The sequence below is a fragment of the Sinocyclocheilus anshuiensis genome, unplaced genomic scaffold (assembly GCF_001515605.1).
Source record: "Sinocyclocheilus anshuiensis isolate Anshui unplaced genomic scaffold, SAMN03320099.WGS_v1.1 scaffold714, whole genome shotgun sequence".
Taxonomy (NCBI): Eukaryota; Metazoa; Chordata; class Actinopteri; order Cypriniformes; family Cyprinidae; genus Sinocyclocheilus; species Sinocyclocheilus anshuiensis.
In genome coordinates this window covers 36,840-49,209 of record NW_015546068.1, presented here as the reverse complement: position 1 = coordinate 49,209, position 12,370 = coordinate 36,840, and the positions used below count along the sequence as shown (strand labels likewise).

Below are 12,370 nucleotides of genomic sequence, written 5' to 3'. Positions count from 1 at the left end.
TATGTGTGTGTGTGTGTGTGTGTGTGTATATATATATTTATTTTTTATTAATTTTTTTAGTGTATGAAAGGGGAGCTCACCTCAGCAATGATGTCTCCGTTCTCTGCGTGCACCTGGGCGATGGCTCCCAAGTCCCTGATCACACTGAACACCTCATACATCTACAACAGACAAGAGAAACAACACTGGGTTTATGCAGTATAGTTTGTTTTGTCATCTGTTCTGGATCTAAAGCAACAGGAAATGTGGTGAACATCAGAGCGAACGGGACTGTTCCCCGGTGAGCATCAGGAGAACTCATCATTACTGCTCTCTCAACATACCAAAAACACTTTCACTGCTGATTTAGTGTCTAATCCATCTTTATCAGGATTATTAAAAGAATATGTATGAGAAATCATCCATACCTGGGAGTCATTTAGCTGGAAAATGTCCTTGTAGGCCAAGTATACCAGGAAAGAATTGACGCCTGGGAGAAAAAAAAACCAGGATGTAAGACATCAGACATGGATGTGCATATAGACAGCAGGAGCTACAGGAACAAGCAAGGCTGAAGTAACGGGGTCATGGACTTTGAGAGAAATGTGCAGATTTCATTCGTGTTAACGCGCTTGTAATGATTCTTCCCTCAAAAATGTGTGTAATTTGAGCCATAAAGTGCCTAAATCATCACTTTCATGTGGGAATACTGTTCTAGGTGTATACACTTTATTGATATAACTGCTGCACTGCAGTGTTAATTTCATTGACGAATAATTCTCATCAAAATTTTCATCAAAAACATTTTTTCACCAATGAATACGAGACAATAACGAATTAAAAACTTGTTTTGAATGAGAAAAACTATGACGAAAATATATTAACATTTTCGTCAATGAATACGAAAGCGAGACAAAAATGTTATGTCTCAAGCGAATGTAAACAGTTTGTAGAATATTCGGTTTTAAAGGGACAGTAGTCTAATTTAGTTGCTGTTAGTCTGTCATTAATGTTAATTAAGCAACAAAAGAAAGCGAGAAAATCACTCCCTGCTAATAAGGATTACTCTGAATTTAATTTATATAAATAAATGTCTGGTTGAAAGAATGAAGAATGTTGTTATAAAGAATGCATATTATATAACCATTGGTATTTCATTGAAAGGAGGACCATGTTCTTGTTTCTTTATGAGAAGTGGTTTTATTTCGTTTGAATAAAAAGGCATGTTGTGTGTCACAGCAGTTAAATCTGTGTGTATATATTGTATGTTCAAACTTTAATATCATTCATATTACCAGGTTAATAGATCATTTCTCCAGGAATATATAATGAGTTTAGAAAGTTTGCTTAATAAATGCATTACAATGTAACTAACCCCATTAGATTTTAGTTGGCTAAATCTACTGTACATTTAGTCGACTAAAATAACTACATTTACTGTACATTTAGTCGACTAAAACTAAAACAATTCAGATGACTGAAATATGACTAAAACTAAATGGCATTTTAGTCAAAAGACTATGACTAAGACTAAATCAAAATTTGCTGTCAAAATTAACACTGCCGCATTGTGACGTTATTTTTGGCACCCAATTCTTATTATTGCATTGCATTTGACATTTGACATTTTACTTGTTTTACTTTTAGCTTATTCTGAATTATTCATTCATTTTGTATTTTTAAATCCTTTGAGAATGTGTGCAATTTAAGCCACAAAGTGTGTAAATCATCGCTTTTCATGTGAGAATACTGTTATATTTTTTAGTTTATTTTATAAAAAACTATTTTTTGTTGTAAAAATTCATTATTTATGATTTTCATGTAATGTTTTTATGAAAAAATTATTAGGTTATGTTATAGTTGGATAAACTATTTTATATAAATATATTTTATATATCATTTATATAGATTTATTTTATATAAACTATTTTACTTTTTGTTTATTCTAAATTATTCATTCTACTTGTTTATTTTATTTATTCTCAAAGACGATTTTCATATAAAATGTACAAAAAACTATAAATTTTTTATTTTCATGAAATGTTTTTATTAAAAAAATTATACTTTTTTAAATTCAACTGCCTAAATCATCACTTTTCATGTGAGAACACTGTTATAGGTGGATAAAGTAATTAATAATCACTGATATAACTGCAGTATTATATCTAAACAGTCACTTTCACATAGTAAGTGAAAGTTACTGGATTTACCCACTTGCCATGAGCATTTATTATCACTCAAATCTCATGTTAACACATAATGTTTAAGTCCTGCATCTAGACCTTTTGATACGTGTGTATTTTTCATAGGAAAATCTGGGGAACAAGTTCAAATGATCTTCTCTGTCAATCAATATTGCCACAAATGCACAAATCAACTGATCTAACCTAAGCTTTCATTTTTGTTGCACACATGCAAAAGTGTGTAGACTCCAGAAGAACATACCGTGATCTTTGACCAGCGCCTCGAGCTCCTCCTGCATGCCCTTGTGCCACTCTGTGATGTCGTTGCACAGAAAACTATATAATACATTTTGAGCAACATGACATTAGCAACTGATCATGTAGGAAACCGCAGATAAATGTACATAATCAATTGCATGAATGTACCAAAGCAATCGCAGCTTGTTCAAAAGAATGAGAAACTGCTTTTATGATGTGTACAAATGACTAGATGATGTGGAAGTAGTTTTGAGAATTTAATTTCTGATTTGAGAAATGCACCAAAGCGACTGAGAAAAACTGTAAACATCATGAACATTTTAAAATAAAAAATATTTATTTAGAAGCAAATTAATGCAGAAAAATCAGAGTTAATCCTGTTAACTATAAAAAATCATGAAATTGTAATTCATAATTCTGACAATTTTAAATCGCATATAAATGATTTATATACATTAGATAGACAGACAGACAGACAAACAGATAGATAGACAGACAGACAGACAAAGAGATAGATAGACAGACAGACAGACAAAGAGATAGATAGACAGACAGACAGACAAAGAGATAGATAGACAGACAGACAGACAAAGAGATAGATAGACAGACAGACAGACAAAGAGATAGATAGACAGACAGACAGACAAAGAGATAGATAGACAGACAGACAGACAAAGAGATAGATAGACAGACAGACAGACAAAGAGATAGATAGACAGACAGACAGACAAAGAGATAGATAGACAGACAGACAGACAAAGAGATAGATAGACAGACAGACAGACAAAGAGATAGATAGACAGACAGACAGACAAAGAGATAGATAGACAGACAGACAGACAAAGAGATAGATAGACAGACAGACAGACAAAGAGATAGATAGACAGACAGACAGACAAAGAGATAGATAGACAGACAGACAGACAAAGAGATAGATAGACAGACAGACAGACAAAGAGATAGATAGACAGACAGACAGACAAAGAGATAGATAGACAGACAGACAGACAAAGAGATAGATAGACAGACAGACAGACAAAGAGATAGATAGACAGACAGACAGACAAAGAGATAGATAGACAGACAGACAGACAAAGAGATAGATAGACAGACAGACAGACAAAGAGATAGATAGACAGACAGACAGAGAGACAGACAGACAGACAGACAGACAAACAGATAGATAGACAGACAGACATACAAAGTAGATAGATAGATAGATAGATAGATAGATAGATAGATAGAATTTAAAGTTGTTTGTATCAAAAAATCAGAATTAATCATAATCTTTGTCATATTTTTACAGGATTAATTTCTCTTTTTTGCAGTAATCTGTCTCTAAATAACGAATTGACTTGAATTTAGACATACTGATCATAGTGGTGCCGCCAGCGAGAGCAGCTCGTGTGCCCTGGTAGAAGTCATCAGCTGCTATCATTCCCCGGTCGGGCATCTGGAAGCGGGTGTGAATGTCGATGCCACCGGGTATCAGCATCCTGCTGTGGGCGTCGATGGTCTTCACGCCACCAGGAACTATGAGGTTTTCACCGATTTGCCTGGAGACAGACAAAAAAAGTGTCACAAAGGTCAACAAAGGTCATCTCTACTGTCGGTGGTTACTTATGAAAATGAGACAAACTAGAAAAATAATGACATCAAATAATTAAAAAAATACTTGCTTGATGACTCCATCCTCCATATAGATATCGGCATGGAAAGACTGATCATCATTCACTATCTTTGCTCCTTTAATTAGAAGTCGGTCACTCTGTGAGAGAGAGAGACAAGAGAGTCATACAAAAATGCATTTATTCCCAGGGTCTGCATGTATGCATCTATTTATACAGTAATTTGACTGTAACTCAATAGGTATCACAAGCTATCAGTTTAAGCACAGAAACACTTGCACAGTATGAAAAAAAAATGTATGTGCATATTTCACAGTAACATTTCTTTTACTCTCGGTTTAAAGGCTACAAACCCGCTGCCACTAAATACAGTTTTCATTCACTTTCTAAAGCTAAATATTATTCTCTACACACAAAATGAATTTTCTAAGTGTTCAACAAAAAATAAATAAATAAATAAATAAATAAATTCTCTCTCCCTCTCTCTCTCTATATATATAATTGTCTAAAAATATTGTAAAAAATGTATACATATTTATATATTAAAGGGGTCATATGATGCGATTTCAATTTTTCCTTTCTCTTTGGAGTGTTACAAGCTCTTGGTGCATAAAGAAGATCTGTAAAGTTGCAAAGACTAAAGTCTCAAATCCAAAGAGATATTCTTTATACAAGTTAAGACTTGTCCACGCCCTCCTAAAATGCCTCGTTTAAACACGCCCCCACATGTCTACGTCACTGTGTGGGAAGATTTGCATAACGCTGCCCAAATGTTCACGCCAAGAAAGAAGGCGTAACTTTTATTCTCCCTGTAGTATTGTTGCCGCCGCCGCCATGTCGTGAAGGCGCTGTGTGCTTCGTTGTGAAAGCGAAACTACTTTGTTTGGCCTTCCAAAAGAGGACGATAGCCGCTTCGTCATGCCTGGAGCTGATCCGTGCTGGTCGCTGAGGAAATACTACAACTTCGCTCTGTGGATTAAGCGTTGTGGTTTTAAAACTGTTTTTAATTTAACTGTTCAGGGACATTAAGCAGTGGGGCAGAATTAATTTTGGCAAATGCGTGCGTTAAAACGGTTTCTGATGGCAAGCGCACTTGCTCGTACAGTGTTTTTTTCCTCCATACTATGGAAGTCATGGGGGCACAGACACTGTTTGGTTACCAGTATTGTTCCAAATATATACGTTTGCATTCAACAGCAGAAGGAAATTCATAAAGGTTTAGAACAACAACAAAATAACTTTAATTTTTGGGTGAACTATTCCTCCAAAGGAGCCTAATATAGCTGCTGTTGCCATTTGTATATTGAATTTATACAGTGAAGACTATTCAGTCTATTTGTAGTCTATTTATTTTATACAATATAATATTTCTACATGCTTTACATGCTTTAAGTGTTTGTAGGTCAATTTCTATTGTAATTCATGACTGTTTACTTGTCTTCAGTAAGTTTGTTTTAACGTAGGCTAGTATTTTTTATTTTTATTTTGTGATATTGGAATTGGTAACAAGAACTATGAATTATGAATAAAAAATTTTGATTGGATAAAAATCCTATTTTGAGCTATATACTGTATATCATTATTATGATGGGGGGCCCTGCAGTAAGTCATAGCCCCGGGGCCCAGTGAGGTTTTAATGCGGCCCTGCCTCTAAGTAAGTTTTTTATATTAAAACAATTTGCCACTGATGATTCAAACGCGAGTTTTGAGCAGTGTAGAGTAGGGCTTGTTGTTTGTCATTTCTCCGATCACAAATGCAGACATGTTTTATGTTTACGCGGCGCAATACGCAAACGCAAAGCGTAAAAAGACAGTATAAGTCATTATAGTCAGTAATTATGTCCCCAATAATGTACTGTATATGGAAAATAACATATTTTCTTAACCTTAAACCGCGTAAACACATTGCATTACACCAAATACACAAAATAATGTTATTTTTAGCAACATCATATGACCCCTTTAATATAAATAATTATTCATTTAAAATATAATTTCATATAGATCAGTCATTTAAATGCAATTATGACACCAAAAACCTTGCAATGTGTGTTGACATAAAAAGTCACCACTGTTGAAAACAAAGTGATTTGATTTGATTCGATAAATGTCTTCGTATGGCAAGGTCACTGTAGGAAACAACCAAATGAGATGCAACTAGATACGGGACATACTGCACGGTCAGAATCCTGTTATAAACCACACAGCGCACTAAAACATGACCGGCAAGCACTGGACATCAAGTTCAATCAGAGCTGAAGCATAAAGATCGCTGAGGCACCTCAGAGAAGCACAGTGATTCTTATCATGCTAAATCAATTCTGACACGCCATCATGAGCCCAAACATCATTTCAGGACACCGCCATCGAATGCAGCCCACATGCTTCACTCCTGTTCAGACACGCAGTGCACAGAACTGCACAGAAACATGGCGCACGTTCAATTTTACCTTACTGCAATAAAAAAGTATCTGATTTAATATCATACATACATAACACTGTCGTGATAGCGGTGTGGAGGACATGCACCCATATCCAAGGGCATGATGGGAATTGTGAGGGGTTTAATAAGATCTGAGTTGCTTTGTGCTCTGTAATTAAGGACCTGATAGGATAATTGTCATGGAAGTCCTATTCTGTAGCTGTCTGCTAATGAGTAGCTATGAAAAGAGTCTGTGCTGTAGAAAACAAGATATTGTTGAAAAGACTGTTGCAAACTTACAAATCTATGGATGAAATCCTATGAATTAAGACTTAAGTTCACAATTAAGTTCAAGATGCTGATGATGATTGTATTTCACGAAGCAAGCATACATGAATGGAACCACAATGCTGTATTTAATAATTGGCTGATATGACCAAAATCTTATATCACAATATGAGTTTAATTGCATGATAACAATGTATTTTTGCTGAAAGCACAGGTTTTACGTTACATTTTTTTTTACACACTGAAAAACAAAATTGGTGTATAATTTACTTTACAATTTTAACAAATTTACAATTTTCACTAAGAAATTGCTAGTAAATTTCACAACTAGTTACAAGGAAATGGCAAGAATTACAATTTTGAAGTAGAAAGACTGAAATAGTATTTTCTTGTAAAACTTACTCTAACAATCTGTTTTATTGACAACTTTGTATAATCATTTTTTTTTTTTAAGTGCATTAAGGTTTTACAAAATTTTTGATACCACTGAAATTTCACAACTATGGACACCAATATCAATATCACATGAAAAAATGTATACTAACCTAATTAATCAAATTAAAAGTTTCAGTCTTATTGAAGACATGTAAACAGTCAGTGATAAAATAAAAACAAGAAACTAATTACAAGCAGGGTTGTTATAGTTAACTAAAACCATAAAAATAAATAAGAAAATATTATTTTATTTCAATTAGTTGCCAAGAAAACTTTTCTCATTTTTATTTAGTTTAAGTTGATGTAGTAAAAATAACTAAAACTAAAATTGAAATAAAAACTATATAGACATATTAAAAACAAAACTACTAACACTTGAACTCAAATTAAAATGAAAAATATATAAAAACTAAAAAAATAATTGAAACTATTAATAAGAACTATAATAGTATTATAATTACACTAAAATAACATAAATCAATTATTAGGACAAATGAATGTAATAGAACAAAGATACAGATGAAATAGGTTTTTCAGGTCTAATCCAAAAATCTCAACCTGTTGACAAATTTCTACTGGTTTATTGTGTCTACGGGGTATATCACCTAAGCCATTTACTGAACATGACTAAAAACATATATATGTGAAAAAGAGAGAAACATATTTTGTTTTATTCAGACCAAAATCCCATGAACACACATTAAAAATATCCCCCAGACAACTGAACCAAGTTTTAAACAACCACTAGCTAACATAATCTATATCGATATTAACCCCTAAAGGAGTACATTCTGTATGGCTTGGGAAAGAATGACCGTGAAATGACTTAAACATCCAAACAGAAATCAGTCCTCATTCATCTCTGAAACAAAGCCTTTCTGTTCACTGCTTTACTATGAAACACACAGTAGCTCCAGACCGCATTCATCATCATCATCATCATCACAGCCGACGCTTGCTCATGCTGTCAGCTAAAAACAGCTCGCAAACCATCTTAACTATGTTAGTCACAGTGGAAGGACTGCGGCTGCAGCGGCTCTTGAGCTCAAGCGATCACGTGGGTTATTTGTGATGTTTAGACTGAGCTTGAGATCAATGTCAGAGATCAAGATGAACTCTTCTCATTCATCCGTGACGGACATGTGCTCTGTACTGTTGTTCCATTACTAACGCTGAGTCCAGACAAACGCTGGCTCATTCTGAGGCTGGCATTACGGCCCGAAGGCTCATTAAAACAGACCTTTACATCGGCTTTACTGCTGAGCTTTTGGCTTACGCGGCAGTTCTTTAATATAATGCATATTCAGGAATACTGACCAGTTAGAGGATTAGAGAAGGTAGGCAATATCTCAAACCTTATCAAACGGATAGTTACGGTCCTGGATGCTAATCGGCCTTCATTATGACCCCGAATCTGATCTGCATAAGCACTGTGTCCAAAATATAACATATCACACATGGGGAACTCTGAACTCTGACTGCAGCTTTCCTAGAACGAATCAAAGCTTTAATTAGGTGAAATATGAAGTTATTTGCTTTCAATTAGTAAAGTAGATAATTTGGGTACAAACGGACATTTAGTTGAGTATATAAATTGGTTGATCTTTGTCAAGTTTCGACCACACAAATGGTAGCTATTTAAGCTCGACTGACCGTATTTGTGGCACAATTTTGAAAATAACTGAGTAAATGAATGGCATAAATATATATGAAGGAGACATATGCATAATTGTATATGCAAAATACAAAACCTGTAAAATTATTTATTCACCAATATTTCAGCCTTACAGACTTTTTCAAGATATACTATCATCAAATGATGCACAGATATAAATACTGTATAAATAAATAGATTGTTTATATGAACAATATTGAACATTTTTGGATGAAAAGCACTATGAATTATGATTTAAGACCAGAAATTAAATGTAAAACTTAATTAAAATCATATCTGAATTATTGTATTTTAAGAGACAAGCACTGGTAGTAAAATAATAATGGCAGAACTCATTTTTATTCGTCATAAACAAGTGTGTTAAAATGTGAATGTCACCTTTATAATTACGGTATGTACACATTTTGAATACTGTTAATGACTAGCAATGGACTAGAATTTAACTGAAAATTCTACTCATTTACCTGGTTTATGAGACGTCAGGCTTGCATGACAAAAACTAAATTTCCCAACAATGGCCTCACAGTTAAAACGATAAACATTTATAAAATACACAGAATAAGCACCGCACAATATGTGCATCATTTGCTCTTGCTCTCCATTTATTGTTAGAACAGAGACCCCCCAAAAAATCAGCTAATGTAAACTGTAGCTATGTTTCCATCACCCTGTTTTTATGCACATTTTGACATATCACATCAGAAACAAGTAATGGAAGCGCCAAATTTAGAAAAAAAAAAACTTAATTTGCAAAAAAGCTTTTACGCTTGCTTGAGGTGGTTTTTGTGCGAAAAAGGGTTGATGTGAATAATGGGAGATGGAAACATATTTGCCAAATAAATTCCTCAATGCACATCAAAAGTCATGTGACATATGGGACGGCATAACCTGACTAACCAGCAGACCGATCTCGTTGCACAGCCTCTGAAATGTTGTTATGATCGTTCTTAATTGCCCGAGCAAAGTCGGTCATTAAAGTACTTCTGTATAATTGCCTCCCAGAACTGTCTCACACAACTGCATTCACAAACAGCAGCATTCACCTCCGAATATTATATTCAGTGGTTTCTCCTACTTTTCTTAGTGATATTTAGTGCCAGTTTATCAGGAAGTGACGATTTTGTTCTCTTTGACTCGTTGGATTCGCGAATGTTTTATGTGATGATATTCCAATTTTGCGCATAAGTTAAATTCGCAACTTTCGCAACCCAGCTTGTGTAGATATTATCCCTCCCTATATATGACCCTGGACCACAAAACCAGTCATAAGGGTAATTTTTTTTTCGAAATTGAGATTTACATATCAGCTGAAAGCTGAATAAATAAGCTTTCCATTGATGTATGATTTGTTAGGATATGACAATATTTGGCAGAGATACAACTATTTGAACATCTGGAATCTGAGGGTGCAAAAAAAATCAAAATATTGAGAAAATCATCTTTAAAGTTGTCCAAATTAAGTTCTTAGCAATGCATATTACTAATCAAAAATTAAGTTTTAATATATTTACAGTAGGAAATTTACAAAATATTTTCATGGAACATGATCTTTACTTAATATCCTAATGATTTTTGGCGTAAAAGAAAAATCAATAATTTTGACCCATACAATGTATTTTTGGCTATTGCTACAAATATACCCCAGCGACTTAAGACTGCTTTTGTTGTCCAGTGTCACATATGGCTTGGAAAAGAATCAGATCATGAAATTATCATGACAGGACGACATATACAATGTCTTCAACTATGACACAAAGTATTTCTACTCATCTCTAATAATAAAAAAAAATCACAGTTACCGTAAGGCACATGCAATATAATGAAAAAATGTGTCCAAACAAATGGCCACTAGTTAGCATGAGACTAGTGTGATATACCTTGCTAACTTATATCCGATATTACAACTTCATTGTCAAGATGACGTAAACCCTAATCCTGATAAATTCATTTTTGCATGAGCTCTGCACATGAATACCAAAAAGGAAAGTGACGTAACTTTGTTGTTTACATGCAGCTGAGCTGGTAGTTAGAAGTCGGCCTGTTGTCTTGAATCCAGAGGAACACAAACTTTCTGATGTCCACATGTTCATGCAGTGTTTGATGACGAAAAACAACCAGAAAACAGAATATTCTGACACCCATCTGGAAGAGCAGTCCCACCAAAAACAATGATTTAGACAGCCTCAAAAGCTCAAATAATACATGTTTTGTATGGAAGAGTAAATGTAAGTGGTTTAACAAAAAATATGAGCTTCATACAGTATTTGAATACATAAATCCTCTGGATGCTGGCACCTCCTACTCTCACTGTATTATTCAAACTGCAAAACAGTTTAAATATTTTTCTATAGTAATCAACAGTATGTTGTAGAGCTGAACTTGTATTTGAACCTGGAATATTCCTTTAATCCATTGTAAAGCCCGTGAAGGGGTTTAATGAGTCATTACGTAACAGCAAAAAGTCCCTTCTCTAGATCAAGCGTTACAGTGTTTGTGCTTGAAAAGTTGAACTAAACCTTTGTTATGGTTAAATGTATTTCCGACAGCTAAGAGTTTTGATTAAAGAGACAAATGCAGCACTTAATAATTGACTTTTTCCTCAGCTGCACATGTAGTGTGTATTTCAGGGAGCGTGAGGGGCTGCTAATGATGGCCTCCAGAGACCATCCATACCAGAACAAATCCCTGTGACCCACTTACAGCAAATCTGGTGCATGCTTTTATCCTAAAGACATACACACTAACTCAAGCTACTCCAACTGACTGCTATAATGGCCCTTGGACAGAGAGCACTCCCATCCTGCGTGCACAAGAAAAATCACCTTTCCGAAAGTCATGTGCATCGAGAACTAAAAGATCTGTGCTCCAGTAAGTGGGTCAAACACGCTCAGATTCTTGAAGGTACAGTCACGTCTAGCAGTAGTGGAAGTGTTTCTGTGGCTGACCAGGTTTGTGTCTCACATCTTCACATGAATAGCATAAATGCATGTATGCATTTACGCTATTAATATGAAGATGCATGTAAGAATGCTGTCCAAACACAAAAAATACAAAATGCATGTGAATTCATAATTTATTTTCCGGGTCTGTAATGCTCTGTTTACTTTACTGCGGTTTTCAAAAAAAAATAAAATAAAAACAGAGACCGTAGACATATTTACAGATCTCTTAATCATGCTACACAAATGTCCACAGACAAATTATTTAATCAGGTCAAAGCTGGTTCACCAGTCTCAATTTCTCTTTCCACATTTGTGTTCATTTTGCTGTTGAACTGTAATTTAGAGTTTTGTTGAATTTACTCCTGTTGAATTGTTGAAGTGATATCCAGTATTTTGAATGGTAAGAATCATACTTCATTCAGCTACATGAATGCAGATGCCACATCAGGCGCTACAACAAGCATTAGTGTAAACTGCTTTCTTCTACATGTTTACAGCTAACACTTCTGGTTTAAATTGCCCCTATTATGCCATTTTTAAGGTTCCTAAAATAGTTTTGG

The 12,370-nt window shown here is 34.5% G+C and overlaps 1 protein-coding gene across 1 annotated transcript in view; it reads right to left on the bottom strand.

Annotated features, from left to right (window-relative positions):
• Positions 1–12,370, bottom strand: part of LOC107699616 (dihydropyrimidinase-related protein 2-like) — a 29,896-nt gene that overhangs the window by 10,873 nt on the left and 6,653 nt on the right. Inside the window, exons 2-6 of the mRNA XM_016500935.1 lie at positions 4,100–4,188; positions 3,776–3,976; positions 2,425–2,498; positions 408–469; positions 81–161 (exon numbers count right to left, since the gene is read on the bottom strand). Of these exons, the coding sequence (XP_016356421.1) occupies positions 81–161; positions 408–469; positions 2,425–2,498; positions 3,776–3,976; positions 4,100–4,188 (507 nt within the window). The remainder of the gene's footprint in view (positions 1–80; positions 162–407; positions 470–2,424; positions 2,499–3,775; positions 3,977–4,099; positions 4,189–12,370) is intronic.